General features: G+C 34.0%; 1 protein-coding gene across 1 annotated transcript in view; it reads right to left on the bottom strand.

Moving 5' to 3' along the window:
• Positions 1-1,915: 1,915 nt before the first annotated feature.
• The window catches only part of CHIC2 (cysteine rich hydrophobic domain 2), a 55,780-nt gene continuing 34,653 nt past the window's right edge, over positions 1,916-23,042 (bottom strand). The window contains exons 4-6 of the mRNA XM_001493501.7: positions 7,411-7,467; positions 7,185-7,244; positions 1,916-3,332 (exon numbers count right to left, since the gene is read on the bottom strand). Coding sequence (XP_001493551.1) covers positions 3,282-3,332; positions 7,185-7,244; positions 7,411-7,467 — 168 coding nt within the window. The 3' untranslated portion in view covers positions 1,916-3,281. The remainder of the gene's footprint in view (positions 3,333-7,184; positions 7,245-7,410; positions 7,468-23,042) is intronic.

Raw genomic sequence — 23,042 nt, 5'->3', positions numbered from 1 at the left:
GTAGGATAGGAGAAGGAAAGAGGGTCCAGGACCAGATGTTGGAATTCAGTCAAAGACAGTTTAAACACACTGTACTTTTGATTTGGTACTACTGACCAACAGTTGAGCCACAGCCAATATTTACAGTGAAAAACCAGGCATGCAGCTAAAGGTTATAACTGTGAAGCAGAATACCATAAAAGTTGAAAGTCTATGTACATAATGTTATATAAAACTAGTGTAGTTTGAACTCATGCAACTGTGGGTCCAACTATACATGTTACTATTTAATACCATTCTTCTATAACCAAAGATTAATATAGATGATGTCAGTTTTATAGGGTTGGTCTGTGTCTACTAATACAAAGAAGCAATCAGAAGCTCTCTACAAATAACACTGAAAACACAACCATGGAGAAAGTTGTGGTTCTTCCCGGTTTAAAATTATTCAATTACAAAACTAGTTTTTATTGTAAGAAAAAGAAATCGTTGTTTACTACTATTCAAGGTTTGAACACTTCCTGATTTTAGGCCAAAATTACATGTTTGTATTTTAAATGAATGAGACCTAGTCATTAAAGTGGCTTAACAAAGCATCTGATGACCATTTTATATAGGTAAGGTGACCCACTTGTGAGACAGAGGCAATATCTACCTTAGAAGTTAAATGTGTGACTTCAGTTCTACTACAGTCATTAGGTTTTGGAGTATACATTTTAAGTCAGATACACAAAAGTCATGTATTAACAGGGTTTGCAAACTATATTATTTGATAAAAGAATGTTTCTACACAGGAATAGTGGACTGACTGTAAAATGCCAGTGATGTATAAACAAAGATCATAAATTATTCACTTAGCCTATGTAAAATCTATACTTTAGATTTTCTGCCGATCATACCTTTTCTTGAACAGTTTTAAAAGAACCCATGGCTCATGTCTCACAAACTTCAAACCATATAACAGGAACCGAAGAAACATTTCCTTTGGACTGATGTTCACATCACGTATGCATCTCCAACATTTCCAATTCCCAGTAACATGGGCACTTAGATTCATGATTCAAGAAAGGATAAGCCAGAGGGCTTATACTGGGGGCTACTAATGAAAACCCAAGCGCGGGAATCTAATCACTCTAGGCGTAACTGGCTTATGGTAACGCCACATATTAAGCAGTCACAGTTCTTTTCTATATATATATTAGAAATATAAGAGTGCACATTTCTAGGGAATCTCAAAGCAACTGACACATCTCTCAAAATTAGAAAAGCTTTTAAAAATTCTATACTTAACACAACTACAAAAACTATCTTACTGTTAAAATATTCTTATGGGACTAAAATAATTTTAAAATTATAATTTACGGAAGACTAATGACAAGAGAAAAAATTATGTGTAAATAGCTACAGTTCTTCCTACCAAGCTGATCAATATGGTGCTCTATAAACTTACAAAATTTCAGATACGGAACACTGTGTTGCATAGTCTACACAGTCATCACATTTTTCTGCTCTTTCTGAATCCTGAGGCTAAATCGCATTCTCCAAACAATAATCTTTCACACTGAAACTACAGAGGAATTCTAGAGTTTTTGAATAACATTACCCTTCAATTGTACTACTCTAAGAGGGTCAGACACACCGTAGACACAAGGTAAATAAAGTGAGAAGTATTTGAATTCTTTGTACTTTGAGCTCTTCATAGGAAAAGTGCTTTATGAATTCAAGTTGGTAAACGTTTTGGGGGGCAGTGAAAACAAATAATTCTCAGACCAAAAAAAAAAAAATCCTAGTTTTTAAGATAGTTCCTAATGTCCAATATAGGATATAGGATATAAGATACTGGCATTCAGCTATTCAAATTTATACAGAATTACAGTACTTTGGAGAAGTACAAAGAAATACTTTAAAAAAATACAGGTATATAAATTAATGAAACTGGTATTTAAAAGATTTAATACAAGGAAAAAGGTATTATATAGTGGTACCAATTCTTAATACAAATTATTAAGCATAGTTTATATAATTTCAAAAGTTATTCACATTATTGCTCGATACCACAGTTGTATGGAACAAGTTCTAGACACACATTAAAACTTGTATAATTTCAGGCTTATAAAAACAAAAATTTACACATAGGCCATTCAGAAATTTAGAAAAGTTTTAAAATGCATGGAGATATACAACCAAAAGGAGAAAAAAGAAATGTATGTTTGTATATATTTAAAAGAAACAAGCTGATCTGATTTGAACTTATATGTCAAACTCTCAATCAAAAAAGTACATGTAATTGTACTGAAAGCAAACTAGTAGATAAAAATAGTACTAAATATGTCCTCCAATTCTTAGTAATAATCTGTTCTAACTATCAATGGGGGTATTAAACACCTGCTTATTTTTAATTCTAAGACTTTTGCTTTCTTTCAAAAACTTTTCAGAAACATATATCTGTTCCACAATTGTGTTACATTGGGAGAAATATTTTCCTTACAAATTTTTAAAAGGAGTATTTCCATATTTTTGTATAAGATTTGATAAACAATAAAAAATAACCCAAATAAGGCCATTATTATCTTGATCAAAAATACACACAGATTGTAATGCTACTATATTTTGTGATCCTGAGCTCTAGTAACCATTAGATGCATGCATACCATTCAGCAATTTGTCTATTCTAATAAAAATAATTTAATCCTGCCTTACTACCTTTGAAGACAGAAATACTTTCAAAACTTTCTGATAGGTCTTCATAATGTTACAGATATTTCTGCTGTAAACAGAGCATTGGGAACTATATGAGAAAGAATGTTAGGTTCCAAAAAGCTATTAAAGAAAACTTACTGTTTGAAAATAATAACTATGTTAAATTTTAAAAGGAAGAAAAATAATACAAAGAGTGTGCTTGCTAGAATAGATAACTAGAGTGTTACAAAGGTGTTTTTCTATATTAGGAATTAATAAATAAAGGAATGTGTACACCTTGGTGATATAATAAAAAAGGCTGGCCACTTTTTATGCTAAGTTCAAATGTATTTTTTTGATAATACAAAAAAAGTAATCCTTGAAAATCAGAATACATAACAGAAAAGAGCACAATAACTTAAGTATTAAACATCTGTATGAAATAACTGTTGCAAAGTTTGACAAAAATGCACACTTAGAACATGCGGTTATTAAAAAAAAAAACAGAAAAAAACACCACACGATTCTGTAGAACCAATGTTATGTCACCACCAGGAGAGCACCAAGCAAGGCACCATTGGAAAGACAACATACTTGGAAAGTCTCTATAAATAAAGTAAACGCTAATCTGGTCGAAAAATCGGTGTCTTTGGTAAAAATTCTATGAGGATGACCTGTAGAAGGAGAAAAAAAAAAGTTTTAAAAAGATTTAAATAGATTTTTACCATTAAAAAATTTCAGTTATATTCCATCACTTAAAACAATTTTGATATTGCCACTGACACACAGGAGAATGCATGGATGAATGAATGAGAAAATGGAGCCAGCACTTACTGAGAACTAACTATATATAATATCCAGTGTTCCATACTATATAGATCTATTTACTCTCAACAACTTTTCTATGTGGCAAGTATTATCATTCTCATTTTACAGGTGAGGAGACTGATGATCTGAGAAGTCTATCACCGCGGATTGTGGAGTCAGTATTTGAACAAAGGACTGTCTTAACTCCAAAGCTTTGCCCTTTCCACTGCACCATGTGGCTGCAGCTGACCCACTATTTACTTCTTCAGGCTTTCTCACTTTTATCTAACTCAATTCCATGGGTCTTTAGGTTCCAGACTTGCTTTCATTTTACTGTACCAGGATATGTGATCTCTAGGTAAAGGGTACTGGTCCCTTTATTTCTTTTTCTTTTCCCTTTTATTGTTGAGGAAGATTCACCTTGAGCTAATATCCATGCCAATCTTACTTTATTTTTTAGTATGCGGGCTGCCAGCACAGCATGGCCACTAACAGAGCAGTGTAGGTCCGCACCCAGGGACCAAACCTGGGCCTTGAAGTGGAGTGTGCTGAACTTAACCACTAGGCCACTGGGTTCGCCCTGTTTCTTAATTTTTTTTTAAAAGCCCCTTCTTAGGTTAGCAAAATTAAAGGCTAAAATTTGTTCCAAAGGACCTTTTACTAGGAAAACCAACAGAAACAAAACATAGTAACACAGAAAGACGCAAGTTGACCACAGCTCATTTTTATTCCAAACTTAAACTGTCTTAAATTACAATCAATTCTTTCCCTTATTCCAACTCTGTATGGAATAGACGCTAAACAAATACTTATTTGATTTCCACAGTTCCCAAGTTTGGTGAACTCCTCATTCTTTTTCAGAAACTATATCTTGATATGACCTCCAGGTTTGGACACTCTTCTACATTCTGGACCAGAAACCTTCATTTTCACTCTTCATTCTCCTGGCTTTTGATCTGCCTCAATAAAGAAGAGACTTCTATATCTGGCTCAAAAATATTACTCTCCTAGATTAGCTATCACTATGCCTTAGGTGTCACCTTTGCCACTCTCCTGACCTGTTATTTGCCTATAAAATGTTGACTAGCTCCTGTCTAGCGTCTTTAGTTGAGGTAGATCCCGTTTCTCAGTTTCCTCATCTGCAGAATGGATTGGACTAGATGAGAAGATTCTTTGCAGCTCTAAAAGTTGATGATTAAAGTTTAAACTACTATGAGTCAACATTCAATAAATACTTTCATATGTCACATATGTCCCCAATCAAGCATCTTGACAATTTCAGTATAGGCATTACAATTTACAATGTATATTACATACTGCAAAATAAAGGCTATCTCTGACTATATTTGAATTATTATTAGTTTTTAAAGAATATTTCACACAAATTCTTTTCCTTCAGAAGCCACACACAGAACCTGACCACTTGTCTCGCTTCTTCTAAGTCATACTGCTCTACCATATCTGATAAAAGCAAAGTTGGTATCAAGCTGGTATTTCTTCTAGACTGTCTCCAACATTCAAAATATAATCAAGGAGACTTATTTTCCTTTAACCAACAAATGAAATTTCTGTAAGTTAAAAAAAGTTGAGGTTAGGGGCCGGCCCGGTGGCGCAACGGTTACATGTGCACATTCCGCTTTAGCAGCCCAGGGTTTGCCAGTTCAGATCCCGGGTGTGGAAATGGCACCACTTGGCACGCCATGCTGTGGTAGGCATTCCACATATAAAGTAGAGGAAGATGGGAATGGATGTTAGCTCAGGGCCAGTCTTTCTCAGCAAAAAAAAAAGGAGGGGGATTGGTAGCAGTTAGCTCAGGGCTAATCTTCAGGGGGAAAAAAAAAAAGTCGAGGTCAAAGAGAAATACATGGTAAAAAGGTCCCAATTCATTAGATAAGGAAGCACTCTTTTCTTTACTATCTTAACTTCTAAAAATCATTTTCTAGAGAGTTTTTGAAATTATGTTATTCCCCCGTTCAACTCTCACAAACATACATACTCATAGAAAATTTAGAAAAAATATATTTTTTAGCAATATATATTTTATATAAATATAATATTTTTTTACTACTCTTCTGGATATCCTCTATGATGATGTGAAAAATAATATAATGGCTTTAGTAGAAGTGTTTAAAAATTCATGATAAGTTAAAGGAAACTATTTTACAAACAAAGCACATAGCTCAGAATGTTTTGGAAGGTTAGTAAATTAAATCATCTTTAGTTAATAAAAGAATGTCATAAAAATAAACATGAATATAATAAGTATATTTTATGAATGAATGACATTTATATAGTTCTATCTGTAAATAATAGCACTGGGAATAACTTTTATGTTTTCCTTTCCAAGCAAATTTAGAAATGTGCAAAGTAAATAAATAAAACCATTGGTTTTAAGCTTAGTGTTTGAGTTATAAATATAGCAACTATCTTTCCACAAAATTCTTTAAATCTCCTACATATCCATCCATCCCCCAAAACACATAAACTCTTTTATCATCTGTGATGAAAATACAAGACTAGCATTTTCATAGGTCAATCTCAAAACAAGACTTTTTTGTTATAATAAGTATCAAGTGTCTTTCTCATCATCATAATTAACATGTTTGATATAATGGATAATGATAAAATCTACATTATTTGGTTCACTGAATAGAGCTATTCTATGAAAAAAGAGACATTTTAAAGATGTCTTTTATGTTCAAGACTAGAAATGGGATTTGACTGTATGATAATGAAAGAAAGGGAAAATGCTGCAGAGAAAAATCATTTTATGATAATTTCCAACTATTTAAGCACTGTTTTAATCAATCTTTAATACACACACACACACACACATATATACTATCTATGATGGCTATATTGTTTCAAAGAATAGACAAAATTTATCAGAAATGATGTGCCAGGTACTTCACAAAGGCTATGACTTTAATTTTCAACGATTAACTCAACTTCCTTAGATCTTTTTCTCTTAATATAATAACCTTTACATATCTAAAATAAAACATTCAAGCTCAAAGTAGAATAAATAAAAATTCATAATTTTCTATAGTACTCTGAACTTCTGAACAGGAGAAAAATTGTTCAAGTAGATCAAGGAGTCAGTAAATTAAATCCCATACTGAATAAGTTCTAAAAGTCATTGCATACACGGGCCAATTAGATCTCTTAAAGAATAAACTCAGGATGAGCAACATCTCATCTCCTGCTTACTTTTGATAGAATTTTTGCAAAACAATATTCTAATAACACTTTGAAAGATTCTTTAAAGGCCACGGAGGTAAGGGCAGTTAAAATCTATAAAGTCTAAAGGTTTCTTAAGCTCCAACGGCTTGGCTGAAAGGTTTTCTTCCATACTTGGAAACTTGATTAGCATTATATAAAAAAGCCATATCTGACTTGCTGCGTAACCAAAGTTGTGGTTATTCTTTATACAGCATCTAAAATTTCACACTCCATCAACACATGTTCAGGCTATTTTATCTTGGCAATTAATTTATTATTTTTCAGAACACAGTGAAGCCTTGTTTTCAAGTCATTCATAACTTTATAAATCAGTCTTGCACATGAAACCATGCATCTGTGAACCGTAGAAAATCCTTGCGCTCAGGAGATTAAGCTCCTGACACCTTTGCTGATTAATAATCATGGAAAGAATAAGATCAGAAGCAAAATAAATGATCATTTAATAGAGAAACTCACAAAACAGCCCTTTAACTTACATATTCCATCATGTTATTCGTTTCACATTTCCTTTTGCTCAGTCTCCAGTGCAAGCACAGCTAGACAAGTAGGAGAGTAAAGGAAGAAAAATGAGCTCTATTTTATTGCAGCACACAGACTACCCCATTTGTCCACCTTTCATATTTTTAGTTCAACAAAAGCATCTGTTTCCATACTGTGCAATTCAGACCCCAACAGTACGAAGCTGCTCCCTGTGGTACTCACCTTGTGGTATAACCTATTGTTTTCCCATTCTAATAACTTCTCAATCGATCTTCGTGTCTGGAAGACAAATGAGAAAAAAGTTTACTCTTGACTGGTTTTAGAAAAACTTTGTTTTGCAGCTGCTTTTTGTGTGAAAAGGAGAAAGATATGAGACAGTGACTGAGTATAGGGTGGTCTAGTCTAGCACTAAATAGTAAACTGAACAGAAATAGTACTCTATTTTAACAAAGATATGGCTTTGTTTCTTAGCATTGTATCTTCTTTTTAACTGTTTCAAACTTACTAGCCTCTGATTTAAAACTATCCAAGTCTAAAAAGCTAATGTTATCTACCAAATACATACATTTAAATCCCCATTTCTTTCAAAAACATTTTTTGTAATACTTAAATAGTACTAAAAGTTCTTTAATATATATTTTTAAACAGTGGGTATTTAGGTATTAATTAACAAAATGCAAATGGCCTTTAGGGTAAATTCAAAAAAGAAACAATTAAAAGTTAAAAAATCAATTAGCTATTAAATCAAACTAATTTTCACATCATACTTAAAAATAATATCCAAATTTAAAAGCTGGTTTATCTATTATTCCACAAATAAAGATTTTCAAACAGAGGCAAAACTGTATTTAAACCAACAAAAATTACAGCAAAACCAATTCTTAACTCAATACTACTGCTAAAGGAATCAACGAGAAATTTATATTTAAGATTACTTGATTTCTGCAATATATGCTATGTGGCATGAAAGGTTTCTTGCTTGGGAGTATGAATAGGAGAGGATAATTCATGATGCCAGGTGTTAGGATGAGACTAACAGAGCTGCAGGTGCAAAAAGGACAGTGTTGCCACAAGAATCAACTGCAACTTGGTGCAGCTGCAGCTTCCTTGCAAGGGAAGGAAAAAAGCATTTTAGCGCTATTAATGTGGCACAACTCTAAACAAGTACTAATAACCAAATATGAAAATTTGCATGTCAAGGAAGGATGAGCTAGGTGAAAAATTGTTATGATCAAGCTGGTTTTGAATAGTTTACTGTTACATAATAAAGTGTTTAATATTTATTTAAAGTATTTATTGTAATCTAGTTACCATATTACCTTTAGCATGTTGAACATACTAAAGACACACCACAGTCATGTAGGTGCCAATTATAATTCATAACTACCAATGACTTAGCACCACTGCCTTACATTTTCTAAGCTTATGTGATAAAAATCAGAAAATCAACTAACTCTCTGGGTAATAATACACCAATGACTAATTTATTACATTACTTTTTTTGAACAGTATTTTTGGCAAGAATTTTAAGTAAAAAAAAGTGCCCTTGTTAACAACGATCAGCAGACCTCACTTGTTTCTTTGTAAAGATAGCCTTTTAGAGGCAGCTCTCCTTTTAAATGAAAATAGGGCAGCAGTTATGGTCACACTTTTTGTTAATTTAGTTGCCAGTCAGCCCCAAATCAAAAGAAAATAAGGCTGCAGAGTGTAATTAACATTCAGTTCAGTCGTTTTGTCCCTTGTCTAGCCCCCAAGCTTTGTTAAAATTGCCATCTGAATGCTGAAGGCTGTAGGGAAATCGATTTGATTCTAATCGCACCATGAAAAGAACATGATCTAACTGCTTTCAGCCCTCCGTAAATCTGTACTAGGTCTTTAGCACAATGCAACTTCCAATTTAAAAAGCACTGAATGTCTCGTCAATGACTTTGTGAAGAAAAAAGAACAAGGAGCAGACATAAAAATTCCAATAGTTGTTTAAGCATTAAACTTCATTTGCATCACAGCGAACCTGAAAAGGGCTGACCTCTCAAACCGCCTCTCAGGTCTATGAAGTTGTAGCCTTGACAAGCTCACATTGACAGAGCTCATTGACTCTGAAAGGCTACTCTATCAATGGTGAAAAATGGCAATAGGTTCTACTCTGAGCAGGCATCTGCCTGCCCACCCGCTGCTAAACCAATGGCAAAACCGATTCAAAACCTGAATCTACCTTGTAATCTTCCTTTCTGGGACCTTTTAATAATAGATTAAGATTACTATACAATTTGAGGTTTTACTTTTACTGATGGTTTAAAAGGGGAGGGGGTGAAAGAACTAGGGTGGGAGGAACAAGCCTTCCAAGTCTGTTGTCTTATATTAATGTATAAAAATTAAAGCTTAACATTACATTCTGCAAATATTCATTACTCAAAGAAAAAAAGCGTAGTTACCACCATCATCATTTCATCACAAATTTAAACCCATGCTATATTTTAACGAGAATGGGTCTCATTATGAATGGATCTCATGTTGTATATGGTATATACACAAATGATCAATTTAGAAAATTAAAAATATTTACTTTAAATAAGACAACTACCAGTATTTGAGTAAAAGATAATTATACAGTATAAACCTTACATTCCAAAATATTTATGTAGGGATTCTGAATTTACTCTTTGCCTCTAATTAGGAGTTTAATGATAGGGCTTGGTATAATTATTGTATCTTACAATATTTAAGAATTCTAAACTAAACAAACCCTGGTATGCCATATTCTGAATAAGCACCTAAATATAAAATATTTTTACACACTTGACAGTCTGGAGTAGAAGCTATGAAACAGCACCATCTAATCTTGCTATAAGACTTCTTTCCTGCTTGACAGGTGAAAAAAAAAGCACTTGCACGTGCAGCTTAATTAATCATTGCACTTGACATCTCAATGATTTACAGTGAGGAGCAGGTGAGAACATACAAAACCAGAAAGGAACCCTTGATCTGAGTGGAACATTTCTAGCACACTAAGGTGACAAGTATATAGATTCTAGCAGTCGTTAAAAAGGAAAGAAAGAAAGAAAAGGAAAGAAAAGAAACTGTACCACAAATTATTTGTTAGTAACAACAAAAGCTCAAATTAAATGGAAAAAAAAAGCTTTAACTACTGAGAATGTTTAATATTCTGCAATTATTTTTAGTTAACAAAATCAAAATATATTTTCAAGATTAAATACAATACCTGTTTGGCAGATACTGAAAAAATACATGACACTTCAGCATTTATAAAAGCTATTTAAAAGCCTTTAAACATGAAAAGAAAGTACCTTATAAATTGGAGTCATCTAGAAATAAAGTTAAAAGCTCACGTCCACAAGGTTGTCAGATAGCTATTTCTAATGTAAGATTCAACACTGTCAAACTCTCTAATTACTACTGGACAAGCAAACCTAACCGTATAAAAATCTGTCCTTAGTTTTTAAAAGTTACTATCAACCACCAAATTCAACATAAATTAAAGCAAACTAATATGCATCAGAAAAAAATAGTATGTACAGAGTCGTCAATACCAAATACCAAAAAGAAAAACTCATCTGTCAGTATTCTAGGCCAGTAGATTTCTAAAACGAAGTCACCTTAATTTTTTAAAAGAATTTGGCGCTTGTGAAAAGTACCAGATTGATAGTCATGGGAACTAAAAACCTTCTATTTAACTGAAAGAGCAGGGGAAAGGGCAGTGCAGGCTGCAGAGCAAGCTTCCCTACAGTGGGCCTTAATCCTCTTCAGTGCTCACATCCTGGGGGGAGAGGACAGGTTAGTGGTTCTTTACCAATGAATCCTCAGTCCTGCATAAGATGATCAACCAGAAATCTAATTTTATCATGGATTCTTATCTTTAATTAAAAGGACCAAGACCAGCAACTCACACCATGCAGGAAAAACAAGTTTTTTATGAGAATGACATCATGCCACTAACCTGACCTGGAAGAGGATAGCTCCAAGCATCTGGGCTCCCACTCATCTCCCTCATCACAGAGCTCACTTTAACTTTTTTCCCCACACATTTCTTCATTTCAACACCTTACTAATTATATTTTTCTCACTGGTGAAGTAGTTCTAATATAACCATTTAGCAATGTTAAAGCAAAAGTAAGACAGATTCAAAAACATCACTTCAATTACTAAGTAGACTTATTTATTAAACTTGAGTAACAAGTAGTAGTAACAGAAGGACAGAAATTTTGGCTTCTATTTCTATTGCCTTTGATTCCTTTTAAATTTTTGGTAGAATTGTGGAAATAAGTCAAAACATGAAAACTGCAAGAGAAGTAAAATGGCCTAGATAATTCACAAAATGGCTAATTAAATAATTATTAATCGATTAATATTATGTATGACATACCCCTATCAATTTCCAAAGAAGCATCTAAAGTAAGCTTACAACACTCAAATACATATGAAACACACAGAAATAGTAAGTTATCACAATTGAAAATTAGAGTTTCTTGAAAATTCAAATCTGACATTATGAAGAAGCATTTTTGTAATTTTTATAAATATAATTTTCTAAGAAATAAATTATTATTCTCTATAAACAATTACGCACCACTAGATATGTCTTTCAGGGCAGTGAAGACTCATCCAGAAAATCTTGAATGTATTACTTAGTTACCACTATTACTTAACAGTATATTCATTACCAATGATTCATTTATTCACAATCAATTGTATGAAAAATTAGTTTTTCAAAGAAGTGGTTTTCTAGAAGTTGCTAATAAAATCAATGGAAATCTCATGGATTTTAAAGTACTTAAGGCCAAATAAAAGATGTTAAATGTGGAAGCTATAACAAAATTTCTCTGAATTTTCCCCAAAGAAATAGCAGTCTTTAGAACATAAAGATGCTAAGATACATTAACAAAATGTATAAATAGAATATCTCACTAATAACTTAAGTTCAGCTATTTAAACAAACTAAAATTTATTTGAATGGGATTTATTCATAACATCACAGAATGTGAAAGTGCAATTTTATTTTTCCTTTTCTGCTTTTTCTCCCCAAATCCCTCCAGTACACAGTTGTATATTTTAGTTGTAGGTCCTTCTAGTTGTGGCATGTGGGATGCTGCCTCAGCATGGCATGATGAGCGGTGCCAAGTCCGCAGCCAGGATCCGAAATGGCGAAACCCTGGGCTGCCAAAGCAGAGCCCTCGAATTCAACCACTAGAACTTAACCACTTGGCCACGGGGCCAGCCCCATGAAAGTGCAATTTTAAATGTTCAATTCTGGGGCCAGCCTGGTGGCGCAGCGGTTAAGTTCGCACGTTCTGCTTCAGTGGCCCCGGGTTCGAGGTTTGGATCCCGGGTGTGGACATGGCACAGCTTGGCAAGCCACGCTGTGGAAGGCATCCCACATATAATGCAGAGGAAGATGGGCATGGATGATAGCTCAGGGCCACTCTTCCTCAGCAAAAAGAGGAGGATTAGCTAATCTTCCTCAAAAAAATAAATAAATGTTCAATTTCTTATTTAAAACAAGTTTTAATGTTAAACTCGTAAGTTTACAATGAATTAAGCTTTAATTAGAATAATGCTTTGAATGCACTGATAATCTCTTTTTAACTTAAGTATTTTTTAAATATAGACTATACTTATCTTTTGACATCTGTGCAAATTCAGATTGCTAAAATAAGCGAAACAAAAATGTTCTTAGTTATAAGTCATTATAAGGAAAGCATATAGAATTTTAAATATACTTATTTTAACAAGAGAAAATTACTTGATTCACCTGTTTGTTCTGAATTAATATAAATCTTATATTGCTGTGATATGCAGAAAATTAAACAGCATATCTCAGTATTATGATACATAAAAAAATCTGGATTCACCAAAAAGACAAACTAGAATATAATGAGATTTCCTAGAAGAATTTTTAAACAAATTCCCTTCCTGTACTTAAAGGCTCCTTTTAAAAACTTTATGTGAACGTTAACTTTTAAATAATTTAGATAAACTAAAACATCCACCAAAGTATCACTAGAACAACTCTTTTAATACTGTTTTTTAAAAGTAATATTTTTAGAAGATAAGCTATACAACTGGAAACATTTTGTGTATCAAAAATAATTCTTAACTTACTACTGAGCAGTGACTTACAGGTACTAATCTTAAATAAGGTATGCTTAAACACAATTTCATCAAGAGTTTCTGACCTAGGCTGGTAGTTCTTCACTTTTTTAGGTTACTCTGACTATTTTGTGAATGATGAAAAAGGCACATATGCACAAATACACCAAACGTTGCAGACAATTTTAAGGGGGTTATCCACTAACCTCTGATAACATATCAGAAAATACTGATGTCTCAAAAAACTAATTTAAGTTTCATTTGACAGCAGAAAATTAGAAACATTGTTCATAAGACAAATGAATTTCACTAAGCTAATATAACCAAAAATATTACTATCGGCGATTTTAAAAAGCTACATAATTACAGAGGAGGAATCACTGGTTAGGACCAACATAGAAAACAAAATCACCTGCTCATGGATTATAATGGACAACTGGAGAAACAAAAAGGGGTAAGGAATAGTATCAGTCAATCCTCACTTTGGGTTGGATGCCATGCTAGGTGTCTTCCCTTTGTTACTTTATTTAATCTTCACAACAAACCTATAAGACAGCTTGTATTACTTGCATTTTATATATTAAAATCACGGCTTAGAGTGGTTAAGAAACAAAGCGACACTAGGAAATGGTGGAGCTAAGATTTGAAACCAGGATTGTATGGCCTTCGATATCATGCTCTTTCCATTATATTATAGAGCTATGAATTTGTAACTTGTTAAACAACATGTCCATGACATGCAAGGTATCTAAGCCACTAAGTAGGCTGTCAGCCTTAACAACCAACTTACTCTAAAACCAATGTTTTTCCAGCTCTAATAATCTGTGCTTCTAAGGTATGGGAGATACCCCTTCCACTCTTTTCTGCGGTCTCAATGAGATTTATCAAAAGTGTTATTTTATTTTTGTTTATATCTTGTCTTGTGCAACAAAACATGACTTGAGGTATATAGTCATGTATCACTTAACAACAGAAATACGTTTCGTTAAGCAATTTCATTGTTGTGTGAACATGATAGCGTGCACTTACACAAACCTAGACGGTATAGCCTACCACAGTTCTAGGCCATATGGTACTAATATTATGGGACCACAATCATATACGCAGTCCGTTGTTCATCAAAACATCATTATTCGGCCTATGACTGTATTTCTCCTTTATAGATTAGGTAAATAGGCTTACAGAAGTTAAATGGTTTGCCCAAGGTCACACAACCAGTAACAGTAATGATAGGATTCAAACTCAGACCCACAAACTTTAAACCCAATGCTTTTCCATTTTGGATCAGCAAGTATAATTATTTTTAACTTACATCTGAATTATGTGACATCAATTTATAAATCCTTCAATTCAAGGCACAAACATAAAATGAATGCAATGTCCTCATAAAAAGTATTGGTAACACAATTTCAAATGTGAAGAAATTTCAAACAAAATGCTGAAGAACAAGATAGAAACAATCATATCACTCTTTCCCTCCAAACATGCAAAAAATGGCCTAATTCTTTACATAAAGCAAAGGTAACTGGAGACTTACACTTCTGGGTAGGATGCAGTAGCTAGTGTCAAGCTAACACTCCTAACACAAATAGAAATAGACAAATTGAAGAAGAAAAAACTTACACTATTTGTAAAACATCAGAAAATTCCAAAAGCAACAAGGACTAGATGACATAAAATCCAGAGAAGGAAAGAGCCCTTCCTAAATCATTTGATGATTACTGGCCATTTCCTTTCTTTGTTGATTTTAAGGGTAAGCTGAGGATCAGGTCTGGTACAACCAGTGGGACTCTACTGAGGGAAGGGAAAATCAATAGAACTTCGGCAGGTTGTGCAGCGTGGCTCAATGTTTTAGAAATTAGATGTGCCCTAAAATGCAATGCCAGTTTTCCCTAGAGGCATTATTGAGTTCTGGGCAGCAGGGAAGGGTGGGGGAAGCCAAAAAGGCAGAGAAAAATTACCTAGTCTCCCAGGGTTTAGGAGACAAAATTCTGCTAGAGGGAGAGGATCTGCAACAAACAGGATTGGTCTCCAGCCCTCAAGACACTGGAACCAGCAGGAGATGCAAGGGGAAAAAGCCAAACTCAAAATATCCTAAGGGTACAGCTTTTAGGGCGGAGGAGACAAAGACCTGTCAGACCAATCAAAAGTCTAGAACGGCCATACTTGGGAAACGGAAAACCAGAGGTGGACTGAATCCTACTAAATGTGCAACCCAGCTCAATCTCTGATTAGACCAAAGTGATCATTCCCCCACCCCGACTGCCTGATAGAGGAAAGAAGGAAGCCTTGATTGTGGGAGGTTTCACCTGAAGCTCCTATTTCATTTTCTGTATAATTATCTAGCACAAAATAAAATGTAAGAGGCAGGACAATGTGATCAATAATCAAAAGGAAAAAACCCACAGAAACAGACCCACTGATAATCTAGGTGTTAGTGTCCGTGGACAGCACTTGAACTATGATTAATATGTTCAATAAAATAGAGGGACAAAATGGGTGAGAAGATGAAGAGTTTCAAAAGAGAACTGGGATCTATCATCAAATTGACATTCTAGAAGTGAAAAACAAAACAATTGAAATTAAGAACTCATTGGACAGATTAACAGAAGACTGAACACTGAAGAAAGGTAAATCTTAGCACAAACCCCACACCAATACTATGTTCTAAATATTCAGAGAGAACTGAATGCCAACCAGCCCCTGGCGAAACGCATTTTCAGAGTCTAACCCATCTTTAAAATCCCAGTGCCACCGCTGTACTTTTAAAGCTCACAGTTCAATTTATGTCAGTATTTTCTTTTATGATGAGAAGTTAGTAACATGTTTTTATTCCAATTAAAAACAAACTGTCAGTGTCATTCATACAAATGGCCATAATTTATTTAGTTTATATAAGAATCTGTTTTCTAAATTTCAAGACTAAAGTATTCTTTAAAATGAAATAGCAATAAATATATTCCTCTGGTTATGAGAAATCTTTTACATGAGATTCCTTTTCCAAAGCAATTGAAATAAGATTTCAAAGAGGTTAAACCTATTTCTTTATGCTGCATTTTATAATATGGGAAATACTGAGGCAGGAGCAAGAAACCACATACTGAACACCTTGGAGTGACATAGAAAACCCAACTCTACCTTAGGTGAGAGTCCCTGCCCCTCCTATCCTGCGCTGACCCCTCGGACAGCATTCTCAATCTAACAGTAAATACATAAGTTTCAAGGAAAGACATAATATTAGAACAAAATACTTTACCATAAATCATGTGCACTTATTTGCTAGGAAGTGAGAACCTGATAAATAATTTTTCAAAAATAGGTATGTTGATACTTACTTGTTTTTATGAAAGTAAAACAGAAGCAAAAGCAATACATCAACTCTTAGTTATCCAACTGGAATTTGTATGAAATCTGATTAAAATGTACTTTTCTCCTGCATCAACTTTACTCGCTCTACGGCATCCTTTCTTTACTGTGAGTTTGTATCTTCAAGAAACATAATTTATTTAAATCTTAGAAAAAAATAATTGGAAAGATAAATCTGCTGAAAAACTAAAAGTATTGCAAAAGCTGATATAAAATGCTTGGACATGGTTAAATCAACTGGATAAACTTAAGTAAACTACAACATCCTATGGGCCTGAATTTCCTAACTGGTAAAATAATGATCTTTTAAGTATCTTCTAAAGCTCTAAAATCCCTCTGCTTCTAGGTATAGAATCAAATTATGGTAGATAATTAAAAAATAGCTTGATTTTGTATCCTTATCAAAGAGTGAAAAAAAAAAAAGCATGAGATTTGGAACTATAAGCCTGGGATTCCAGTCACAGCTTAGCTTTGTAGACTGCGGGACCTCAAAGAGATTACTTAATTTCTGAGCCTCATTTTCCTCATCCTTAAAATAGGAATAAGATGAATGTCTAACTCTTAGAATTTAAGGAAGATTAAATAACACAGTACAAGTAAACTGACTAACAGACTCCTTGGCATACAGTAAGCACTTAATAATTATTAGATGTTATGATACTTACCACACAGGACTGTTGTTAAGATTACTTTAAAAGAGAATGTGTAGATTTCACAACATACACATATACCAAATCACCATATTGTACACCTTAAACTTATACAATGTTATATGTCAATTACATCTCAATAAAGCTGGGGAAAAAAGAGAGAACGTATGGGATAAATCTTATGTTAAATATTCTTACCAAACACACACACACAAAACAAAGAGGGAGGGAAGGAGGAAATTAGTGGAGGTGATGGGTTATGTTTATGGCACTACATATGATGACCGTTTCATGGGTGTATACTTATCTTTCAGTTCATCAAGGTGTATAACATTTAATACATACAGCTTTTTTGTATGTCAATCATACCTCAATTAACAAAAAGACAAAAAAAATCCAAAAAGAGAATGCATATAATATGCCTTGCTAATAGCAGGTGTACAATAATAATTATTCTTCTCTTCATGTGCTCCTTGGAGTCAATTATTCCACTGCATATCACTATAGATTTTACATTTTATAGCAAAATATTTTAACCTATGTAAATATCAGGAATTTAGCAATTTGGAGTGACTTGTCTTGTAAACCAAATGTCAGTATCTTAAATTACATTAAAGTAGGTGTAAAAGTCAAACATCCAAAATGATGTGAAAGGTTTTCTTAAATATAAAGTTAAGATGCTTCTAATTTAAATACACAAATGTATAATTCAAGTTTGCTTCTCCCGGTTTATATGACATAAATTTCTGTAAATCATATTTTATATTGCTAACTACTATCACTGTACATTAAAACAGCATAAAATTTCCCCCACAGCAAAGATCAGAGGTTCCTGAGAAACCTCTGTAATAAGAGCACGTGAAATTCAAGAAAAAAAAGGATTCTGAAGACTAAGAACATTATTGACCACATGAAAGCCCTTATAAACATTTTTTTATATTTACAGAAATAAAGCAAATTGAATAGCATTCTTTAAAAAAAGTTAGCATTCACTTTCTACATCTTCAGTCAATAATAATTGCTGCCATAAGAATACATTTCTTTCCTCATCCCTTGTTCACTAGAAACTTTTCAAGATTCTGCCTTCACCAAAATTTCATTAAGATGCTTTTAAGGTTTTTTTATTTATTTCATTATCTGCAATATGTTAGAGGCGTTTTTTTTCTCTTTTTCTTTTCTTCTTCTTCCCAAAACCCCCCGTCAGTACATAGCTATACATTTTAATCATAGGTCCTTCTGGCTGTGCTATGTGGGATGCTGCCTCAGCATGGCTTGATGAGTGGTGCTAGGTCTGCGCCCAGGAACCGAACCAACAAAACCCTGGGCCGCCAAAGCAGAGCAAGAGAACTTAACCACTGGGCCACAGGGCTGGCAATGAGGCATTTTTCTTTATTTAATTCTTCATCCAAATGTTCAATGTCATTCTCATTTTATGATTCAGTTTGACTACAAATGCTCAAATCCCAAACACAGAGTAATCAGAGTTCTGAAAGTTCTGGGTAACTTTTAATACTGTCATATAACTGAGTAAGTATGTTTCAAATTCCTCCCATATACAAATATTCGTAGCATTTTGATTATTATTCCCCCAGGTTCACTTTCCATTTGAGTTTCTTTAAGTCTTAACAAGGCTGCATTCTCACTCAAAAACGTCTTCTCCTGACCTCTCTCATTTGGATTTTCACCCCTTAGTGCAGCCCAACCAAAGTAACTCACAATTATCGGATTACTAAACTTGAGCTTGAAAGAAAATATATCCAGAAGTAAATCTAAGCATACAACTTAAAGTAAAAAGAAATATAGTTAGACAGGATACAGGTCTTTTTCATCAAAGTTTCAAAAACTAAATAGTAATTATCTTAAAAAAACCAGAGAAGTAAAAAAAAAAACCCTAAAACATCTATATGAAAATATTTCACTAAAATGTTAATTCTTTAGATTTGAAATAAAAATCAACACTGAGAACTTCTTTACTTAAAGCGTGGAAATAGGGATGTTTTGTAGACCTACACAGCTCAATGTTCAAAGGATTATAGATTTTCTGAGCTGGAAAGTATACCTGAGACATCAGTTAGCCTCTTCTTTTCTCAGATTAAAAGAAAAAGAAAGGGGCAGGAGGGAAGAAAAACTCCAGGCTCAGGGAGGTTTTATACACCTCTCTAAAGGTCACCCAGCTTCAAAACAATGATCTTTTATACTTTATCACATTCCCTCTGCAGAAAAAAATATATGTTATTTACTCTAAAAGACAAGATCTTTTTATTTACTTAGGAATCTTGTTTTGAATAGTAAGGACCATATCTTCTGAAATGTTATGATTTTACTACTCAAGGATTTCAAAAGCCAAAGAGTACCTTCATCAATAATATTTATTGAATACAAAGTAGAAAGCGAGGCACTGGGCATGCAGTAGTTAGCAAGACAGATACTGGGAAGAATAATAATAAAATGATAATAATAGCAACTGTCATTAACTAAGCACCCACTATAGACAAAATGCTATATTAAGTACTCTACATGCGCTTGCTGTAATTCCTTTTTTTTTTGAGATACCATAGCTCTTAAGATTGCATGTGAGATGAAGTTTTTTTAAATTTTTATTGAGTTAATGATAGGTTACAATCCTGTGAAATTTCAGTTGTACATCATTGTTTGTCAGTCGTGTTGTAGGTGCACCCCTTCACCCTTTGTGCCCACCCCCAACCCCCCCTTTCCCCTGGTAGCCACTAATCTGTTCTCTTTGTCTACATTGTTAAATTCCTCATATGAGTGGAGTCATACAGAGATTGTCCTTCTCTCTGTCTGGCTTATTTCACTTAATTCCCTCAAGGTCCATCTATGCATGTTGTTGCAAATGGGACCATTTTGTTCTGTTTTACGGCGGAGTAGTATTCCATTGTATATATATACCACATCTTCTTTAGCCAATCATCTGTTGATGGGCACTTAGGTTGCTTTCACGTCTTGGCTATTGTAAATAATGCTGCAATAAACATTGGGGTGCACAGGACTTTTGGAATTGCTGACTTCAAGCTCTTTGGATAGATACCCAGTAGTGGGACAGCTGGGTTGTATGGTAGTTCTGTTTTTAATTTTTTGAGGAATGTCCATACTGTTTTCCATAGTGGCTGCACCAGTTTGCATTCCCACCAGCAGTGTATGAGGGTTCCTTTTTCTCCACAACCTCTCCAACATTTGTTACTATTTGTTTTAGATATTTTTGTCATTCTAACGGGTGTAAGGTGATATCTTAGTGTAGTTTTGATTTGCATTTCCCTGATGATCAGCGATGATGAGCATCTTTTCATGTGCCTATTGGCCATCAGTATATCTTCTTTGGAGAAATGTCTGTTCATGTCTCCTGCCCATTTTTTGATCGGGTTGTTTGATTTTTTGTTGTTGAGTTGTGTGAGTTCTTTATATATTATGGATATTAAGCCTTTGTCAGATGTATGACTTGCAAATATTTTTTCCTAGTGGGTTGTTTTTTGTTTCAATCCTGTTTTCATTCGCCTTGAAGAAGCTCTTTAGTCTGATGAAGTCCCATTTGTTTATTCTTTCTATTGTTTCCCTTTTCTGAGAAGACATGGTGTCCGAAAAGATCCTTTTAATACGGATGTCAAAGAGTGTACTGCCTACATTTTCTTCTAGAAGCCTTATGATTTCAGGTCTCACCTTTAGGTCTTTGATCCATTTTGAGTTTATTTTGGTGAATGGTGAGAAAGAATGGTCAATTTTCATTCTTTTACATGTGGCTTTCCAGTTTTCCTTGCTGTAATTCTTAAAACAACACTGCAAGGATGAGATTAACTCCACTTTAGAGAGGAAAAAACTGAGGTTTAGAGAGAGTGAAATGATCACTCAGAGTAAGTGTCACTTTCCAAACCAGGTCTTTCTAGCACCAAAGTGCAGGTTCCAGCTACCACATGTTGCAGCCTACTTCCCTATTCCTAAGTGAATACTTCTTTGATACAGGACTAAATACAAATAAGAGTATAAAAGGGATGGAAATATATACTACTTACAACAAACCCACATACAGAGCACTTTTAGAAAGCCACACAATTCTGGTCATCATTTGTAAGACAGAGATTAAAGCACTAAAAGAAGAAGGTAAGACAACTAACAAGATTAAGAAGTTGGTATATAAACAGTCTAAAACTTAGGCTTCTTCAGTCAGAAAGGATAATGGCTGAGAGCATATATTTAAAAAGTCTATAAAGTGACAAAAGTTGAGATGATATATATGTGCAAAATCTCAGAAGACTGAAAGTAATAGTTACTTTAGGATGGAAAACAAACGAAAACAAACAAACAAAAACATTACAACACAACATACAGTAAAATTTTGAAACTTGTTTCCTCAAAAACTCAGCCAGACTGAAAGCACGTACAAGTCACAGAGAATTCACTTACTTGGACATCAATTTTCTAAACTATAATACTACAGGTAAGGCACAATCAAGAAGCAAATTATAAACAAAAGTATAAACAAAAATAAGCTTTTGCAAAGCAAATGCCATAAAATTAATTTAATAAAGCTAAAGTATTTTATTTGCTTATAACCTCCTCAGCCTCTTACAAAGAACCTACTAAAAGTCTGAGGTTTCCTGTTTTATTATCTTCTAAGCACTTATCACTATTTGTAGTTACCTCATTGCTTTTTGTTTTTTAAGTCTATAAGAGGAACCACATTACCTCTGAACGGCACCTAAACAGCATCTAAAACAGTACCAAGCCCACGGTGTGGCTTCAGGAAATATTAATTGAATTCACGAATAAGTAAATTCCAGAGAATGGCACACTAGCAGCACAACAAATGGCAGTGAAAACCAGCAATTTCATAAGACACATATGCTTATCTTCCAAGAGTATCAAGTTTACTCAATAAGCCATTTTAAAACACTTTCTACTGAAACAAATATATGTTATATAATAGAATGAAAAATTCAAATCAGTGCTTGAGATATAAAACAAGGTTTCAAATATATTATGTGACTGCACAAGGCCAATTCATGTTTCTAGACCTTAAGGACACAGATTTATTGTCTTTTATTATTAGAGCTACTTCATGAAAAATATGACAAGTACTCACAAACTTAAACTTTCTCTACATCACCTAGCCAATTCTCCAAATGGACTATATGCTCTTTGAGTAGATCATTAACATACATCTTTCTATTCCCAGAACCACGCATGGTACTTATGTCAAAAAATGTTTCTATAAAAAGAAGATATTCAGACTCTCACTTTTAGCAGAGATGCAGCAATAGGCACCAGATTTACCCTCTGGCCTGAAACAAGAAAAAAGAGACATAAACATATGAAACTGTTTTCAAGACAATCGACAACAGACAATGAAAGAGAGTGATTCCTCAGAGACCAGAAACAAATGACACAGACCCTACGATTTCCCAAGCTTACTGATGTAAGAGAACTTCCAGGCCAGTGAATGGAGGGAGAGTCCAGACAAAGTCTAGGGACTCCCTGAGTTAAGGAGACAGAGCTGAGAGTCTGGGCAGACAAACGCAGCTAGAAACCACAGAACAGAGTACTAGAGAGGAGAATGTTGCACAGAGAATGAACTCTCAAGGTCTGCAGATAGTCCCTACTGAGCAGTAAGGTGAGCATCGAGCAACACATGCAGGTAAGGAAACTACCAGAGGTGGAGCAAAGAACTACTAGAAAGAATTAGAGGCAACAGTGCCCAAAGCTCACAAAGATCCAGGACAG

The sequence above is a fragment of the Equus caballus genome, chromosome 3, assembly GCF_041296265.1.
Source record: "Equus caballus isolate H_3958 breed thoroughbred chromosome 3, TB-T2T, whole genome shotgun sequence".
Lineage (NCBI taxonomy): Eukaryota > Metazoa > Chordata > Mammalia > Perissodactyla > Equidae > Equus > Equus caballus.
The sequence above is the reverse complement of the archived record's forward strand: the minus strand, read 5'-3'. Positions and strand labels throughout refer to the sequence as shown.